This window comes from Diabrotica undecimpunctata, chromosome 10, assembly GCF_040954645.1.
Source record: "Diabrotica undecimpunctata isolate CICGRU chromosome 10, icDiaUnde3, whole genome shotgun sequence".
Classification (NCBI taxonomy): Eukaryota; Metazoa; Arthropoda; class Insecta; order Coleoptera; family Chrysomelidae; genus Diabrotica; species Diabrotica undecimpunctata.
In genome coordinates, this window is record NC_092812.1 from 49681462 (window position 1) to 49703022 (window position 21561).

General features: G+C 32.9%; 1 protein-coding gene across 1 annotated transcript in view; it reads left to right on the forward strand.

Annotated features, from left to right (window-relative positions):
- Positions 1-21561, forward strand: part of Gat (sodium- and chloride-dependent GABA transporter) — a 50768-nt gene that overhangs the window by 27214 nt on the left and 1993 nt on the right. Inside the window, exons 7-9 of the mRNA XM_072545950.1 lie at positions 2511-2755; positions 14544-14747; positions 14845-15012. Coding sequence (XP_072402051.1) covers positions 2511-2755; positions 14544-14747; positions 14845-15012 — 617 coding nt within the window. The remainder of the gene's footprint in view (positions 1-2510; positions 2756-14543; positions 14748-14844; positions 15013-21561) is intronic.

A 21561-nucleotide genomic window follows, 5' to 3' on the forward strand; every position in this document is an offset into this window, starting at 1 on the left:
TATTTGTAGATTTTAATATACTTGAAATATGATACAACTAATTAAAACTTTCGTAAACATATTGTGATGTAAGGGATGTTACAGAACAGCTTTTGGCAGTTATTTTAAAAACTGTCTTTTTGGGAACCAGTTATTATTTTTACCAGCTTCTCTAAGTTATTAAAAGTTTATTTTCTATATCAATGTTTAAAATTATTTCGATTTTCCTTTATTTTTCTGAGAATAAATTGATTTTATTGGGATCAATACAGACTAATAATCATAATCAACTCTTCGCCAAAATCATACACAACAGAATTTAAAATAATATTCTTACTTACAGTTGTACGCAATTCTCACCCTATTTCTTCTGTTCAACCGTACTCAGATATGAAGGCGCAGATCTAGAAATTCATAATAGGGGGCTAGACTTAGCGAAAATATTATCATTACTTCAGATTTAGCCATTCGGCTCTTACTTCCTCTAAATATAGAAAATTGCTCTATTTAAAGAAGTGCCAGTTTGATAGCAATTTGTTAATGGAGAATCTTTCCTACTGAGTCATGCCGTTCCTTATATTCAGTTGCAGCAAATACCTGGCAGCCCCTGGTAATGATGGTTTCTTTCTTGGATCGTTTGGAACATCTTTCCTAATATCAACTAATAGTTCGAAGCCATATCGTCGGCATAGTCTTGGCTGACTTCATTGGCATATCGTCTATGTAGAGGTTTACCCATTAAAGTGCGCATTTTTTCCTCCTTAGAAAGATGGTTTATGTGCAATTCTGGTTCCCTCAATTTAAGTGTCATCAAAATAGTGGGTCCATTTTTCATTGAGAGAAACTTAAATGATCCGGCGTATTCAGATTTATTTTAAAATAGTATTATACCTGAGTTGGCTCGGTTATTTACAAATCCAAGTAAATATTTTCAATAAAATTTTAAAGTAGAAATTTCATTATTCGAATCTTTCAGACAATAACAATATCTCAAACGACAATATCTATCTGCAACAAGATGATGCTCCAATTCACTATGCTCGTGTGGTGAGGCAATACCTAAATAATCTGTTTCTCAGAAGATGAATTGGATGGCGTGGTTTTATAGAATGAGCCCCGCGATCAATCGCATGAATCATTTAGACTATATGCTGTAGGATCACTTAAAAACATCGTTTATAAAACAAAACCTGCCAATATTCAGGAATCAAAAGATAAGATTACCACAGAGATAAGAAGAATTTATTTCAGTTTATTCATCTAAATGTGTCACTTTAACTTCGACGAAGATAACTTAAATGTAGCAATAACTTCGAAATTATGGCATTTAGGTATAGAAAATATTACATAAAAAAAGAATCACTATTTGTTAAGAACTTTAAAAACAAAAAAATTCATTAGATTTTCAGAAAGAAGAAAGATCTGACAACAGTGTAAATACCATTATAATATTGACCGCATCACAAGACCGTTATCAAAAATCTATAAAAATCGTGCAAGCTATGTCCGAGATAATTCATGCATTCCATACTTACAGCTCACTCTGTAGATTAAAAATGAAACGAAAACAAAAGCATTACTTTAAAAGTATAAAAAAAAGCTTTTCATTTCTGATTTTTAAATAGGTTTGTAGGTGGGTTTCAACAGATTTTACAGTGATTTTAAATAGCGACATTTTTGCACTCCAAAATCACTATTAGTTCGCTCATTGAATTTTTGAAATCTCGCATATTTTTTGGGAGTATTTTTCGGCACTTTTTTTTTAGTTTTGAGTACTAAGGAATAAAAAAATTGGTCCCAGTGTGCTCTTCTCAAAGTTCAAAATCAATGCTTTTGGCTCTAAATATATATTTTCTGTGGAATTCGTCATACATCCCTTATTTATGTAAACAAATGCTAATATACTGCTTCTCTATTCATCTTGCATTTGTCCAACTTCCATAATTCTATTAAATAAACCTGTTAGCCAACTTGTTCCTGTCTCTTTTAATGCTCTCCACACTTCCCCAGTAATATCACCTGATCTAATCGGTTTTCATTTCTTTATTTTTTGAACCACTTCCTTCGTTTGTTATTTTGTAGATCATTAGTGTTACTGTCTTTGTTAACACACTACCTTTAGTTTGACTTTGTTATCAGGTATTATTTTTTTTATCAACCAAGGAATTACTGTTATTGATTCCACTCAAACTGCATTGGAATTTTGATTTATATTCAAAACTTAAGGTTGTGAGTAATTTTTAATGGTTTAATCGACTATTAGATGACAGCTGTGGAGCGACTATAAAATGTGTAACAATTGCTACGTGTTTTAAGGTTTTATAATAAATATAGGGAGGTCTCCGTAAAATTTTTATAAATCCCGCCGCAGCCACCAAAATTTAGAAATATTTACCGCCATTTTTATGCAACAAAGAAGAGTACAGAAGCTGTCATTATTACTACTTTTCTAGACCTTTTGTTATAATATTTATATTTATACTACCCCATAGCATCGTTGTTAACAATACTTATTTTGTTTATTATTGTAGGTCCGGGTCTTGCTTTTCTGGCATACCCATCGGCAGTACTACAACTACCAGGTTCACCTCTATGGGCGTGCCTGTTCTTCTTTATGATTCTTCTCATCGGTCTTGATTCCCAATTTTGTACTATGGAAGGTTTTGTGACAGCCATAGTTGATGAATGGCCTGGATTGCTGAGAAAACGAAAAGAAGTGTTCATAGCGATAGTATGTTTCCTTTCCTACCTGGTTGGGTTGTCTTGTATATCACAGGTATGTTTATGTAAATAATACAGAATTTTATTTTTCCAGTCCTTTTAGAATTTCGTACTAACTTACAAAAAGTAGTACTAAAAATGTAAAAGTAGAGGAAACTAAAAAAAGTAAACAAGATGTCTAGAGACCACAGCTACATTTCTGGTGAAATAAAGAGAAGGAAGGTTAGGTCACTGATAAAATTGGAAAATTTTATCGAGAAATAACAAAAAGATTGGAAGACAAAATTTCAAATAAAGATAATGACCACGAATGGTCACAAATAGAGAAGATAATAACAAAAGCAACAGAAAAGACAGTAGGAAAAATAAACAAAGTAAACAGTAAAGATTTTTAAGTAAAGATACATAATGTAAAAGAAAATTGGAACCTAGATGAAAAGTTAAAATACAAATAAATATACTGACTACAACAGGAATAAGGAAGAGTTATGAATCAGCAAAGAAAAAAGCAAAACAAACCTGCAGAGAAATGAAAGGAGAATACTGGGAACTGAAGTTACAAGATATGGAAAATCATATGATAAACAAAGAGATTAAGAATTTTTAACACGAGATTAAAATCAATAAAGCTACGGATCCCGGAATCGCATGCTTAATCAGCATGAGATTACTGCATTAAATAAAAAAGGCACGCTAATAAGTGACTTACCAAGAAAATTAAAAAGGTGGTAAACTAAGAGCAAAATAGAAATGAAGTACATTCACAAACCGGACCAAAGCAAACCAAAAATAAGGCCGAAATCAACAAACCATTAGATCAGAAGATAAAGGAAATAATAAAGTAGCTAAAGAATAACAAAAGTTCAGGATAAAATAGATATCACAGAATTATTCAAGAAAGGTGGACAGCTATTATTCAAACGACTAAACAAGCTAATCTGAAATCAGATCAAAACCATCATGCAAGAAACAACCAAAAAGTATAAAACTATTAAAAAACGCAGACAGCAATTGATGACTGATAAAATATTGAGAATAATAAATAAAGAATAAATCAATAAAGAAATCAGAAGGAAAATCCGGAATGCAAAAACAATGGTACAGCAGCAAATGTATTGAAATAGAAGAATTGCGGAAAAAGAATGACACGTTTAATATATACAAAAGAGTGGTCTACTAGAGACTATATGGTCCATAAACTATATGGACCATATAGTTTAACTTAAGTAGTTTACTTGATAATCAAGGAAACATCATAGTTAATGAACAATACAAACTGGAAAGATCGAGGGAATATATTAAGGAAACTGTTTGATGACGAAAGAACAGAAATACAAATCAAAAATATAACGACTGGTCCAAACATAACCTTCGATGAAATGGAAAGAGGTATACAACTATCAAATAATTGGAAAGCAATCGGTCCAGATGAAATTCCCAGAGAAACAATCAAACTACTCGACGATTAAGGCGAACATTCTCTTTTAAACCTCTTCAACAAAATATACGAAACGGAGCATATACCAATAGAGTGGCTACTGTCAACATTTGTAATGAAACCAAATAAAATAAACGCTAAACAATGTAGCGATCATCGCACTATCAGTCTAATCAGCCACGTACTAAAAATTTTCTTAAAAATATTGCACTCGGGAATTTACAAGAAAATAATTTTGGTTAAGCTAAGCGAAACACAGTTTGGTTTCAGAAACGCACTTGGAACCAGAGACACATTATTCAGTTTGTAGATCCTGGCTCAAAGATGTAGAGATATAGAACAACCAGTATATATGTGTTTTATTGACTTCGAAAAGACCTTTGATCGGGTCACACACGACAAACTAATAGGTGTCTTGAAACAAGTGGGAATTGGTGAACAAGACCTCCATATTATCAAAAATTTGTATTGGCATTGATGTGCAAACATACAAACTGGTCAGAATACGACAGAAGCAGTGGAAATACGACGTCTAGTGAGGTAGCGGTGTATTTTATAGCCTCTAGTTTTTAATATCTACTCAGAATTTATTTTCAAAGAAACCTCAGATGAAGATGCATGCATTAAAATCAACTGGCGTATGAAATAGTTTTACACCGAATGAAAAAGAGCACAGAAATAACAAAAACAATAAAAATTCGAAAGTTGCAATATTTCGGCCATGTAATGAGACATCTTATAACCTTCTACACCTCATAAAACAGGTCAAGGTCGCCGGAAGAAGAGGTCCAGGCCGAAGAAAAACATCCTGACTATGATTACTAAAGGAGGTAAAACTGTGGGAGCACTAAATAAAATAAACAAATCTAAGTTAATACCCAGGAATACAAAAATCAAGATTTAAAAACGATTGTGAAAACTTCGCTTATGTATGGCAGTGAAACTTGGGTGAAGTCAGAAAAATCCACAGAAATTGGAGCGATGGAAAAGAAAGATATTACGCAAGATATATGGATGAGCAACAGACAATGACGGCGTATAGAAATGAAGAGCAAATAAGGAAGTAATGGAGTTGTATAATCAACCAATCATGATACAAAAAAAAACGCATAAAGAGCACATTGGATGGGATTTTTTTTTATAGTAAGCCCACAGCGGGTGAAAAACGCAGAAGATCAAGAAATAAATGGTTAGAAGAAGTTAAAACCGATGTAGGAAAACTAAGAATACCGGACTGGGACGAGAAGACGAAAAACAGTAGATAAAATAGGAGCAATGGTCCTCTAAGCCTAAACCGCTATATATATATATATATATATATATATATATATATATATATATATATATATATATATATATATCGCACCTTGAAAACCATAGGGCAGTAACTGCAAAAATCATAATGTTGAGTTATGAGCTTTTCAATTTTTTTTAAACTTAATATTATTTACTGTTATTCCAAAAATTAAGCTACAAACCTGGTATTTAGCATAATTGTCTTTAATTTTGCATATTTTTATATGCAGTAAGGAGTATGTGAAATTTATTTCAGCAAATAGGTATTTTAGCACATACGGCCATATGGTTTTAAAATATGTATCAATTTTGGAAAATGATGCTGTAAAAATTCATATCAAATAAAAGTTTTTTTATTTAAGATTGTACTTTTTTATTACAATTTTTTGGTTTTAATACTTAATCAAAATCATGCATATTGTATTCTGTTTGTTCGGTTTCTACTGTTCCATTGTTCACATGCAAATCTTCATAAAACCTATGGTAGAGCTCTTGAATAACATTAGCCTTACACAGTGAGAGCAGATCTTGTTTTTTTAAATTGGATATTCCTGGTGGATGTGAATATGCTTTCATAGTGTCTTCTCTACTTGAAAATAGCTTTCAATATTTTCAAGTGTCTTCTCCACCTTGATTATCTGAATTTCATTCCAGACGAACCGATTTCCTTCTTCGCCAATATTATAATTGTTCCCCATTTCTTTACATAATTTTTAAAGTCCAATATGTCCGATGTACACATTTCATTAATTTTGTGAGGTTCACTTGTTTTTTTCGCTGTTTGAACTACTGTGACCCATTGCGTAGGCACATAAATTGGTCCTCCTTTTAATGCCCTTTTTTTTGTTTCTGAATGAAAGAATGCATGTTATCTCCCTCATTTTGGGAGTGACCTGTTATCAAAAATTTGTGGGTAATTTTAGGTATGTTTAATTTCTGTACTGCATAGAAAAGACAGACAATATACTTATTCTTATTTTGACCACTGCAGTTATCTGAATATAATATTATTTCCTGTTCTCTGGCTCAGAAATTGTATCAGGCATGAGGCTATTTCGTTTGGACCACGATTAGCAGTTCCCTCGAACCAAAGGTACCAGTGTCCTGCATTTGTGGTCAGGTCAAAAATTGTAAAATTAAATGTTGATACATAATCTCCTTTTACAATTAAATAAAGAGACATCGCCTGAAGGTGTCGGTAATACGGCTTGTAAGTCAAAACAAGCAGTGATGCAAGTATTGGATTTTGCAGATTTTGAGTCATTTTCTTTTTCTTTTCTACTAAGTTCCACTTCTTCATGGTGAGTATTATAGGCTGCTTCTAATGTAGTTTTATCTAATAAATTTTTGTACCTTTACATATCAAGCAGAGGTCTTTTTTGGGCTTAAAGAAACTTATATTAAATTCCGTGTTAAATATGGTCCTAAACGTAGCGTAATTTCCGAACACCGAACCTTTTTCTTCGCAAAATTTTATATAATCGCGATGAATATCAGCCAGAGTTTTGTCACCACTGACGAATTCTCTGGTAGTTTGTTTTCTTAAGTAGTGAGATTCCACTCTAGGAATGGATTCGATGTAACTCATTATGTTTTGTTTCACGACTTCGTCGATTCTTTTTCCATTCTTGTGAGTTCCTCTTGTCTTGTTCGCTTGTATTTTGGGATAAACCCATCTACAGTACGACGTTGTATATTTGTTACAGTCTTGTCGCTTATTATCAGTGTTGCAATAAAATTGTGCTTACACACTCTGTTTCTTGCCTTCCACTTCGAAGAAATAGGCATAGTTTGCTTCACGATTACTGTCTGGATTTACTGTTCTATATTAGTTTTTCCATTCCATAGTTTTGCCATTAACATAATCCATTCCTGAATTGCATAATTTCTTTCTTTTATTTTTGCCCCATTCCTCCGGTTGACATTTCCTCTTTCTACTTTTCTTTTGAGGGCTTATCTCCACAGCACCTTTATTTTTAAGAGTATTAGAACCAGTAACACTATTCAGTCTTGGACAAATTTCCTCATCTGCGTTTTCATCCGAAGGTGAATTCGATTTGGTTTGAGGGTGCCAGGTACGATCGTCGTTACTGAGTTCTCCAAATAATGACTCGGATGAGCATATTTCCTCATTATCACTTGATTTTGATGACGGTTGAATATCACTTGGATCGTTATAAACAGATATTTCATTTTGATCACTAATGTTGTATGATTTAATAACCGTGTTGGTGCCCTCATTTCCTCTCATTTCCTCAAGTATAGTAGTGATTAAATCAACTGTAATGTTTTTCGTTTCCACTGACTCAAACTGCAAGAAAAAAATTAACCCAAGGTAATAACAATTTTGATTTAAAGAACGTTATATTAGAGGGAGCGCATAAAATGCAGTACAAAAATAAGGCGTATAAACTCCATCTCCTCACGTAATTGAGCGAGAGACGCCCGTGCTCCTCAATGGCATAAATTGGAAAAAAATTGTTACAAGTAGTTACCTTCTCATAGGGGATGTCAAATTCATGTGCTAAAAGTACTCGTGAAGTACTAGGCAAGCTGCTACTACGGGATGTTACGTTTAACTAAATTAAAAACGATTGTTTACTCACAACACTCACAACACAACAGATAAAAGTAGTTACAGGCAATGTTACATTTTTGCCAGGCTTGAAAAACCATTTTTCATTAACTGCTGATATTGCCAGATGGATCTGAGTTTTTGTTCCTATTTTAGAACCATAGAGCAACAACTGCAGATAATGCCTGATGGTATAAAAAGATAAATAGATTTTTTACAAAAGCCATAAGGACGTATCTTTCTGGTGCCGAATTTAAAATTCGTTGCAGATGCTGCTAAATAGCATTAAAAAATAGATTTTTTTTTTCTATTAGACTGCATTAAAAAGTCATTTTACGAAAAAATTGCAGATATTGCCATATGGTTTTCAAGGTGCGATATATATATATATATATATAATATATATATATAATATATATATATAATATATATATATAATATATATATATATATATATATATATATATATATATATAATATTTATATATATATAATATATATATATATAATATATATATATATATATATATATATATATATATATATATATATATATATATCGTACACTCATAAATATTGGGAAAATCTGCAAGAAATCTCTAATGAGTATCAATTGTTTTGCCGAACGTTTTCGACAAAGAGAATTAATTTGGCTTCTTCGGAGCTAGAAGAGAAGAAATTATAATTAGCTACCATACATTATCTATTTAAAAAACACTGGAGATCTTACCATAACTTAGAATTGTGGAGTTAGGATATTAAAAAAAACTTAGCTAGTAACAACATAGTGGTTTTTTTTGTTACTAAGTGAAAAAAGTTATCGTTATAAATGTATGGTAGCTATGAACTTGAAACGTAAAGGTGTACCCAAGGTTGATTGAAAAAACTAACGCAACTACATTTAAAAGAAAAGAATTAATTCTATTGCCGATAATTTCAAAGAATTAATTGTTTGAGTTGTCAGGAATAGAATTAATTATTTTCTTTTAAATGTAGTTGCATTAGTTTTTTCGGTCAGCCTTGGGTACACCTTTACGTTTCAAGTTCATAGCTACCATACATTTCCAACGATAACTCTTTTCACATAGTAACGAAAAAAACCACTATGTTGTTACTAGCTAAGTTTTTTTTTAACATCCTAACTCTACAATTCTAAGTTACGATAACAAATTATCTAAGTACAAATTAATTCCCTTTGGCGAAAACGTTCGGCGAAACAAGTGATACTCATTAGAGTCTTTCTTGCAGATTTCCCCAATAATTAAGAGTTTACTATTTAACTTATCTGCAAAGATTAAATTTCTCTCCTATATATATTTATATATATTTATTTATATAGAAATATGCATAATAAAATATATGCATTATAAAATGCAAGTAGGTAAACAGATACCAAATGAAAAACAGGAACTATGTGTCTGCTATTATCTACTCTCATATGCATCGCAGCTGAAAATTCCCAGCTTTTAAAAGTCAATATAGAGTAATGAAATATTTTATTTTTCTTTTAGTTACAGGGTGTTCCTAGGAGAATTATGTACTGACATGTACCAAAAATTGATCTCCAAACATAGATTTTATACGTTTTTTGCTTATTAAATATAAAGTATTATTTGATATTATAAATAAATAAAAAGGATTTAAAAAAATTTAAAGTCAATGGTTACTAATAAAAATAATATAAACAAACTATATTCATAATACATACTAAATAAAAAACGACTTTTTTAACCATATCTACTTAAAAGCAAACAAATTTTTAAGTCAAAATATTTTATTATTTAACTTACTTTTCTTTTATTTTGATACGTTTGTTACAATAAACCTGTAGACCTCTAAAAAATATATATCTTTCTCTGAAAAGCAGACTTTCACAGCTTCTATAATCTCTTCGTTGACAAACAATTTATAACCTTTCAGACAGGGTGAAAAGGCACTTGTTATGGAAGATATTAAAAGAAAAGGGGTTTTTTCTTGTCTGGGCCCATCTGATCAGAAAGATTTTCGTTATCACTAAAGCTGAAGCTTATTGTGTTTGTTCATTGTTATTTCCTACACCCAATTTATAATTTTTGTACCTTGTAGAAGTTTGTACAGGTCTTCTGCTTGGTGTGTTCTAAATATACCTGGGTCTCCTCTTGGTTACCCGTACAGTTTTTTTTTCCGGTCTAGCGCTTTGCATGTGCATAATAAATGTTTTAGAGTTTCTAGTTTCTGATCACAGAGTCTGCAGCTATAGTATTCATTGTAAATGCTTATTGTATTTAAACATTCTCTTACTACTGGATGCCTGGTCAATATTCCTGTTGCCCGGGCAACATTGTTACTGTTCTCAGATTGTTCCTGCCAATATGAAGCAGTTCCTCTGTTTTTTTTCTATATGGTCCACCAATGAAGACTTTTCCACGAGATTGTTTACAGATTCTCTCCCAATATCGCTTATGAAACAGTCAGTTCTTTGATGCAGTTCCATATCAACCTAGATGTCACTTCCTGATATGCTAGTGACCTTAGGGCCGCTTGACTGTCAGATGTTAATATGCGAATCTGCTATTTTTCAAGAGCTTTCTCATTATTTCCTTTTGCACATTGCAATATCGTATAAATCTCTGCTTGAGAAACGATGCAGTTCCTCTCCAAGGTAAAGCTTTCGCTAATCCTTGGATTATTGGAGTATAGTCCTGCCTCCACACCCTCTGTAGTTTTGGATTCATCTGTAGACCAGATCTTACCAGTGTTGGTTATGCTACTCCTTGTTTCTCCATACATTCCTGTCTGGAATAGACACCCTATATAAATACTTAAAATTGTATCTTTTTATCATATGATCTGGTTGCTCATTAAAAATGTTCTTTATCACAGTTCTTGTGATAATCATATACCCCCTCCCTTTATTGCGAAGTTTCAGTGATTGTTTTATTCTGTAGACTCTCAATCTTGCTTCTCCTTGTATTATCAAATGCAAGAGAAGCAGACCTAGTAGAGCCTCTATAGCTGCTGTTGGAATAGTATGCATGGCAAAGAAGTAGGCTTACCACAACACTTAATTTTGCTTAAAACTGTACTATACGAACACACTACTGGAACAGTTAAAGACACTGACAGACTCTCAAACGAATTCCATCTAGAAGAAGGTCTCAAGCAAGGATGTATACTGCCTACACAATTATTATATATATATATATATATATATATATATATATATATATATATATATATATATAATAATAATACTTTATTTCCTTTTTTTTGACAAATACAATTTGTATAGGATCAGTCACAGTTTAGAAAACAAAATTAGTAAATATAAATGTAAATCTAAAATTACGCTAAACCTAAGATTACAAGACAAACGCAAATAGAAAATGTAAAATTACTAGCATATACTTAAAATAATGTCAACTACTAAAATACTCATCAACAGAATAAAACGTATTCTGCAGCAATAAAAAATCTTTTTAAGTTAATTTAAATATTTTCATATTCTTACATTTTTTTATTGGCTCGGGTAACTTATTATATATACCTATTATTGCAGGTGAGTAAAAATGCATATTTCCTTTAGAAAAAGGCACATTTAATTTTTGATTCTGCCTTGTATTTATATTGTGAATTTGACTATTAGTTTTAAATTTCTCAAGATTTGAATGAATAAAAACACAAACTTCAAAAAAATATAAGCACGGCACAGTTAAAAGTTTATATCTAGTAAAATAACTCTTACAGCTAGTTATTCGAGAAATACCAGCAATACAACGGACTATTCTCTCTTGAGATAGAAAGACTTCACTGAATTTACAAGACGTACCCCAAAATATATATATATATATATATATATATATATATATATATATATATATATATATATATATATATATACACAAGAAATACTGGATATTAGTGACTGTCGATATAAACAAACAACACAGTTTATTAGGGTTGCAGTCAGAAAATTGGCCGGGATGTTATTGAAACACTCTTTTGACTTTTTGTCTAGCTTTCGAAAAAAGAAAACGAAAAAAATATATATCAAACCATTATAGACAGTATTATCATATATGATTCCCAAGTTTACCTACTAAAAATCAAAACAGAATATATACTTCTAGATACGGAAATGGACTTCTATAAGTAGTCAGCTAGAAGATTACGTCGAAAAAATATTACCAATTAGGATATTCGCATATTTATGAACGCTGAAAAACATTGATTGACCACATAAAATACCAACAATTGAAGTGCTACAGTCACGTTCAGAGAATGGAAGACAATCGATTATAAAAATGCAGATACTAGACTAGACACCATAGGAAATATGTATGCTACGAACAAGCTCAAGAAGAGGAAACCGACGGTGAAATTGAGGAGAGGGGGGTAATATGGACATGTGTCAAAACAGAGCGCAGTGGAGACTGGGAATCAGACGACCGCGTCGTAGAACGTTATAAACCGCTATTTATGTAAATATAAAAATGTTCGGCTGCAGTTAATAGTCCAAGGAAGAATCGACAGTAGGAGAGGACCGGGAAGAAGACGACACTCATGGATGCATAACCTGCGACAATGGTTCGGACTAACATCGACCGAACTGTTTAGAGGTGCCGTAAACAAAGTCAAAATAGCCTTGTTAATAGCCAACGTCCGAAACGGATAGGGCAAAGGAAGAAGAAGAAAAATGTTCCAAGTTTCATCAATTTTAACAACATGGCTAATGAAGAGAAGTTCGCATATTTTTCAAATCGACTACAGATCGAAGTGATGCTTCTACTCTTGCACGATTGTGGTTAATATTCAGACATTTGGGACCTTACAATTTTTTCAAGTTAATTTAAAATATAATCTTGACTACATAAAAACTATACTTAAAGATATATAATAAGGAATTACTATACATTTAAAATCAATTACTTACTATTAACTAATACCTAATTAATTTTAAAGTATGTCAATAAAAATAATATAAAATATTATGTGGTTCGTTATAACGTAATAAAATCTCACAGAAAATAACTATACAAAGTTTATGTTTGCCATGATCACAAAATGCTGTAGTAAAGTGAGACGAGTACAATAATAGCCCACGCTGCAGAGAAAAAAACGTGAGTTGTTTAGTAAATTTTTGAAACCAGTAAAGCGTTATGAACGGTAATGCCTGAAGTAGCCTCCAAGTGCGTGCAACTCTAAACTGTTGGTTATGATTTTTTATGTCACTTTTAAGGTGCAAAAATGGTGTGTTTTGATGATTTTTATTTTTATTGTATCAAATTAATATTTTAGGGTAAAATAAGTACAATATTCTGAAAGTATGTATAAAATGCATTACTTTAAGTTACTTCTTCTTTTGGTGCCTATTCGTTTCGAATATTGGCGATCATTCTGGTTATAATGTAATAATATATATATATATATATATATATATATATATATATATATATATATATATATATATATATATATATATATATACCCGGTATTTTAGGCGTCACGCCCTTCCGGTAGGGATCTATGGAGGAGTATCACCGAGACGCAAGCCGGTACGGTTCTTGCCGTACTGCTCCACCATAAGCCGATCAGACACCAGCATATTCTAGTCTAAGCCGCAGATTCATCTAGAATTTTAAACTGCTGCGTTAGACTTTTTGTTTTTCTGTACACCGAGCTGGGGACCGAACCCACATCCACTGAACCACTCGCAGTGAAGCGAATGAGAAGCCGGCCGCCCAGCCCGCTTGGCTATCTGACCGATGCCATAATTAAGGGCAATAATTAATAAAAGCAATAATTAAGGGGTTAAAAAATGTTGTAATCAAATATTTTTATTTCTATGTCAAAGCAGAATCGACTAATAAGAGAATCCATTTAAATTTATATCTCTATCTTTTTTATAAAAAAGTTCTTGCACTGCAAAATTTATAGACTTTTAATAATTTTTATAAGCAATTAAACGTATCTCAAAAACGAACTGACTAATCGGATCTTACAAGGTATCGTTCGATTTATCATTAAAGAGCTAAAATATGATGATTTTTGCATATAAAAAAAAATAATTTTTACAAAAGGTATTTTAAAAACTAAAAACGAAGAAACATTGACATTTTTGGACCATCAATCAATCATTTTGCATAAACCATTGAGTCAAATTTGATGTAGCATAGCTCAATTTAAAGTTTTTTTATGTACTTTCATATTTTACTCATTTTACCCTTAAATGTTGATTTGGTGCAAGAAAAATAAAATAATCAAAAAACACCGTTTTTTGCACCTTAAAAGTGTCATAAAAAATTATAACGAACAGTTTGGAGTGGAAAACACTTGGAGGTTACTCTAGGGTTTGCCCTTAATATCGCTGTACTAGTGTCAAAAATTCACTAATTAATGCTTAAAATCATTTATTTTTGTCTCTACAGCTTGGACTATAAAAATTGTATTGCACTGAGGGCATATAATGGTTTATATTTAGGTTCTGTATATATTTGATAATAGGACACCCTGTATTGCGCATTTGAATCGACTTTATTTCGAAATCTCTTTTAGGGAGGAATGTATGTATTTCAAATACTAGATTCGTATGCTGTAAGTGGATTTTGTCTGCTCTTTCTAATATTCTTTGAGTGCATTGCTATATCATGGGCTTTTGGAGTAAATAAATTCTACGACGGCATCAAAGATATGATTGGATACTATCCAATAAGCTGGTGGAAGTTTTGTTGGACTATTTCAACGCCTTTTATTTGTATAGTAAGTATAAGGTTTTATCAAACATATTGTTCTTTTTCTTTGTACTTTGTATACATCGTTATAAATGCTTGAAATTAATTTACCAATTGCATTTTAGAGTGTGTTCGTTTTTAACTTGATACAATGGGCACCAGTTAAATACTTAAATTACGAATTTCCACTTTGGGCCCATTTGTTTGGCTGGACTACAGCGCTGACGTCTATGTTGTGTATACCAGGATACATGATCTACATTTGGTATGTTACGCCTGGAGATCGACAAGAGGTGAGTCAAATTTGTAGCTAACTTTTTGATATCAAGGAGATATAGTTTATTAACTATAGATATACAAGAACAAACTTTAAAACCAAATTTTACAAAATAATTTTTTATTAGATACAGCATAATATTCGTTTGATTGATGATAAGTAAACATCGTACCGATAACAAATGAATAAATTGATTGTGATAAAAACCCATTGTGATAAAAGTTTCAAAGTTTCTACTCCAAAATTAAAATCCTATTGTGATAAGTTAAAGTATAAAAGCTGGGAGGATAAGGGTTATGTATTTTGGTGCGTAGATTCGATTTTTCGAAAAATGAACAAAATGGCGTTTGGTAAACTTTGATCCCATTGTTAGAACCGGAGTTATAAAAAATTTCGTAAGAACCAATTGCAAAATAGGCAGTCGATGGGGCTTTTCCAAGTATAACTCAGCTTTCGTACATGCGATTAACTTTCAAAATCCACCCATATTTTCAGCTTTACAAAAAACTTTGCAAAATTACTTTATCTTTATTAATAAAAACGTTACAACAATTAAATATTAAAAATTTTACTAAAAAGTTGCGAGTTAATTTGTTTATAAGAGATTTGAACAAAATTGAGCTATATACTTTGAAAACATTTTAAGCGTTGGTAAATGTTTCTATGTTAATTTTTGACCAAGACATTGGAACTTATAATAATGCGCTCTGAGGCGCACGGACAGCTCGCAGCGAATAAAAACCAATACATACGTAAAATCCATGTAGATTCAGATATGCGTATTACTTTATAATTATAAATAAAAACGTGATAGAAGTTTATAGTTAAAATTTTCGTTAAAAAGTGGGTATTAATTTGTTTTTTTAAGAGTTTTAAACAAAATTGAGCCGTAAACTCTGACAGTTTGGTTATTGGAAGATATAAAACAATTAAAAGCGAACATTTCAAGCTTTGGTAAATGCTTCTATATAAATTGTTTACAGAGATATTTAAAATTGATTTATGCGTGCGATTTACGCGCCCCCACATTAGCTGCAGAGAACCTAGCCCCACAGGAACGTAATGCGCCAAGTATAAATAAGAGAGGCCGTCATAAACAACAAAAAAGAAAATACAACGTAGAGCAATTGAATTGGGTTCGTTCTTTAATCGAGAAATTTCCAAAATACCAAAGACATTATTCGAGGAGTGACAACCCAAATAGTATGTTTATGATAATGGAGTACACTATAGAATTCTGCTGGGAGTTTATCAGACTGAGTGCCTAGAAAACCAAAAAGTACCTGTTCTCTAGACAAATTTCGACGAATATTAACCGAGGACTACAATATCAGTTTTAAGTCTTTAAAAACAGATTCTTGCAGTGTTTGTGATTTTACCAATATTAAAATAAAGGAAGCCAAAACTAACAGCGATAACGATAAATTGAAGCAGCTAACTAGAGAACTACAGAGAAAAGATAAAACTGGGCAAGATATAATTGGTAAGGCAAGAAAAGAAGCACTGGAAAATCTAGGAATATATGCATTAACTTTTGATTTATAACAAGTATTGCCCACACCAAAACTTTCCAATGGTCCTACGCTTTGTAAGAAAACAATATTTTGCTATAATTTCAGCCTTCACTGCCTGCGCCTTAGGCAAGAATACTTTTACGTATGTTACGAATCTACTGCAGGAAGAGGTGCCAACAAAATAGAAAGTTGCTTACTGAAGTATTTTAAACATAACAATATGACCTAGCCCCACAGGAACGTAATGCGCACAGTTATAATGGATTTTAGATTAAAAAGATTTCTCAAAGTCAAAAAGAAAACAGTGACAAAAAAAAATGGACATCTCACAACTGAAGAACCCTGAACAGAAAAAAAAAATCAAGTATCAAGCTTGAAGAAATATAAACGATCGAAAACTTGGTACAGACAGACATTGAAGTAACATGGACTGCTCTAAAAACAAAAATAACAAAGATACAAGAAGAAGACATCGGGTTCATAAAACACAACAAAAAATATGAATGGATAACGAAAGAGATCCTGGATCCCATAAACGTAAGACGAAAACATAAAACAAGCCCTATAGAATACATGCAAATCAACCAAATGATTAGAAAAAAGTGCAGGGAGGCGAAAGACAACTGGATGTCAACAAAATGCCTAGAAATCGAACAACTTTAGGAAAAATACGACACCTTTAGACACAAAAAGAGACAGGCAACAACATTAAAAAATGATAATAACGAAATAATTATGGGTACAAAAGACAAACTAGAGAGATGGAAAGAATACATACAAACTCTTTTTGACGAGGATAGACCTTGTTCTCCACCATCTACAGATAATCGAATAAATGAAAAAGAACCAGAAATGACCAAAGAAGAAGTGATCCACGCAGTAAAATGTCAGAAAGATGAAAAAGCCACCGGTCCAGACAATATCAATGTCAAAATACTAAAACTAATTGCAGATAACGAAAGTAAAAGCCTAGACTTAATAACAGACTGGCTAAAATCAACATTCGTAGCATTACCAAAAAAATCGAATTCCTCACAATGCGATGATTATCGAATATTAAGCTTGATGTCTCATGTCCTTAAAACTTTTCTCAGAATTATCAATACACGAATTTACAAGAAGTGCGAGTTCCAGATGAGTGACACAATTCGGATTTCGAAACGGATTGGGAACACGAGAGGCTCTTTTTGCTTTAAATGTGTTAACGCAACGATGCAGAGACATGAATGTAGATGTATATGCATGTTTTATTGACTATCGAAAAGCATTTGACTGCGTTAACCATCAAAAGATGATCGAAATTCTAAGAACAACTGGAGTTGACGAACAAAACTTGCGAATTATCTCAGAACTATACTGGCACCAAACGGCCACAATTGAAATAGAGCAAATAACATCCGAAGATATACAAATCCGACGAGGAGTGAGACAGGGTTGCGTCTTATCACCGCTACTGTTTAATTTGTATTCGGAGTCTATATTCAGAGAAGCATTAGACGAGGTCCAAGGCGGAATTAAGATTAACGGAATCAGCACAGATAACATTAGATATGCTGATGATACTGTCTTAATAGCACGCAACGCACAAGAACTACACCACAGCGAAATGTTCGGTTTACATCTAAACGTTTCCAAAACTTAAACTTTAGTATTTTCAAAGACACCAATAAACGTACAGGTGTATGCCAAGGGTCAAATAATAGAACAGGTAAATTCCATAAAATATTTGGGAGCAAATATCAATAGTCAGTCTAATCTAAAAAAAGAAATCCTATCAAGAATCGAACAAACAAGGAAAGCATTCATGAGCATAAACACATTTTTTACAAAATCAGATCTTAGTCTGCAGCTTAGAATCCGAATGATCAGATGTTACGTTTTTTCTGTCTTACTGTATGGCTGTGAAAGTTGGACAATGGACTCTGAAATAGAAAAAAGTATAGATGCCTTTGAGATGTATATATACAGACGAATGTTGAAAATTCCATGGGTACAAAGAGCTACTAATGTTGAGGTACTTCGTCGCATGTGTAAACAAAAAGAATTACTAAGAATAATCAAAGAGAGGAAAATGCAATCCTTGGGTCATGTGTTGAGAGGCGAAATATACGAATTACTTCAAGTTATACTGGAAGGAAAAGTACAGGGCAAAAGATCAGTAGGACGACGCCAGAACTCGTGGCTGAAAGAGCTGTGGACATGGTTCGACCGCTCATCCGCAGAAATCGTTCGCGCAGCAGTTTCCAAAACTACAATTGCAATTTGGATCGCCAACCTTCGAAAGGAGAAGACGCCATGAGAAGAAGAAGAAGATTTAGTTATTTATTTTTAGTAGTATAAGTACATTTAAACAGATAATCAGATGTAAGTGGTCGAATCACTAAGGAATCCAAAATGGATCTTAAGGATCAACCTGGTCTAAGGATAATGCAGGTGAATGTGGCCCGAGCAAGAGCCCATGACCTCGTCCTGGCAAAAGCCTGCATGTTGAAAACAGAACTGCTCATCATACTAGAACCAAACAAAAAAATAACATCGGCTGATGGCTGGGTCCAAGATCAAAGCAAAAATGTGGAGGTGCTCTTCAGAAATAACGACCTTGGAGTGCGCGGTATAGTCATGGGCGGAAATAATATAATCATTAAGATAAGGGAGTTCTGCCTGATGGCATGTTACGTATGGGGCTCTCTCATAAATGGTAAAAAGAGAGAGTTCTTAAATGAATGGATAGTCCAGGCTACCCTTCAAGTACTAAACAATAACAAGCCAACAATAGTAAGAGAGGCCAGCAAAACGATATCGACAAACAGCTATTTACCTACCACGGTTATATAACGTAAGAGGTAACGGTAAAAGGGAGAATCGTAAGACGGCCGATAGGACATAGAGAAAAGATATTTAACAAGAAAGTGTACATGTCACAGGTCAGGAATATAAATGAAGAAAAGATTTCCGACCTTGGCCAACTCGGAAAGGTACTTAAGAGCGCCGTTGAATTGGCTACCACGAAGAGAAAAAACAAAGAAAAACACCCCTACTGGTAGACGGATAAGATAGAAGGTCTACGGGTAGAGTGTCTTCGAGCTCGTAGGAATTATGCAAGAAGCCAGGGCGTCTTAGATAAATATATAAAGCAGCAAAGAAGAAACTAAATAACAAAATAGAGAAAGAAAAAAAATGATACGTGGCAGAATTTAATAAACGCACTGGAGAACGACATATATGGGGCGATGCGTACAAAATAACCACGGAATCACTCAAAATGATCGCCTTGTATAGACTTAACGAAGACCAGAGCCGCGAATCAGCAGAACTCCTCTTTTCTACCAAGGAAGAACAAACCTTGTTAAAGGTCTTCCCCACGGTGACGGAGGAGTTCTTGGAAGAAGAAATAAAGACCGCTGGCCAAAAAATTAAAACAGGGAAAGCTCCCGGCCCCGATGGTCTGTCACCCGTGGCACTGAAGATAGCAACAACGGAGAACCAGGTTAGATCGGAAGAATATTGAATGGTCTACTGCGGAAGCAAGAGTTTCCCAGAGAACTAAAGAAAGCAAATTTGGTGTTGTCTCTCGAGTCCGGGAAACCCTCCAATTCAGCATCCTCTTACAAGCCAATATGCCTCGTAGACTGCCTTGGCAAATTTTACGAAAATCTTGACAAGAAGAAGCTGGTGGGATAGAGAGAGCTCTATCCAACCAATAGTTCGGATTTAGAAAACGTAGATCAGCAGTCGATGCCGCGATCTGGATCAGACACGCGGTAAAAACAAGTAGAAAAAGGTGGGTAGTCCTGTTGGATATTATAAATGCCTTTAGTTTGGCAAACTGGAGCCTCATTATCGACAGGATTGCCGGACTTAAGGCCCCAATATATCTTTCACCTCGGCTAGGCTGGGAGTTAACTCACACTTATAAGAGTTTTCGATAAATTTTTGCAAAAATAATTTTGAAATTTTAATTTTGGACACAAAGGGCTAATTAAACTGTAAGTATTAAATTCTACGATATCACTGACCCTTTTAGGTTGAGGCATAACGAACTAAAAACCTTTTAAATTTCAATTTGCGATCAATCAAACAGTAGTGCCTATCGTTATAACATGCATTTAATTTTAATAGGCTTTTAGGGTTAATTACACAAATATTTTATAGACAATTTTAAAATAGTAAACTCTATTAACTAAATCAATTAAGTATATCGCAAGTATATAATACACCCATAAAATGAACTCTGGGGAAAATTATATTTGTCGAGATTTTAGCAGTTTGTGATGTTTTGTACATCCACTGTAGTGAATTTCGTCGTCTTTTCAGGCATCCTTACTTTATGTCTTTCCTTCAATGATAAGTTCTAGAAATGTATATTTTTCAATACTGATAACACGGTGCTGCTAAGATTTTGATGTCTAAGAACAAAAGTGTTTTTCTAGAGTATCTTTTGGCGCTGAATCCAAATCCGTTGACATTTTTTCCTATCACGTTCAGTTTTTTTTTGCTACACAGATTGCATAAATAGGAATTACATTTAGAGATGTGACCAAAAGTTTTGGACTGGTGATAAAATTGTGATTTGTTCAAAAATGTAAAAGTAAATCAGTGTAAAAGTAATTATTACGAAGTATTGATAAAGTACTTACTCGACGGCAAAGTTTATGTGTATACATTTGGCAACCCTAATCATTATGACGGGAAGTATTAGCCTTCTGATGATAAGCTTAATCGAGATTTAAGATACAGAAAGCGCGTTAGTTTCAGTGAAAGGGCAATGGAAAGAGCAATGTTCGGTATACGACAGATAAAAAGGAGAACTACTGGGTAAGATCAAAAAAAAAGTTGAGGATCACAGTAAAAAATGCCAAACTTAAATGGAGTTTCGACGATCACACTGCTAGACAAAAAGACCAACGTTGGAATGCCACAATACAACATTAGAGACTGTACAAGAAAAAGAGAACAATATGAAAATTCTCTTGAGAAATAATAAATATGAGAATAACAACTGGTTAATTTGTGGAGATTTCAAAATCATCGGTATTTTCCTAGGTTTGCAA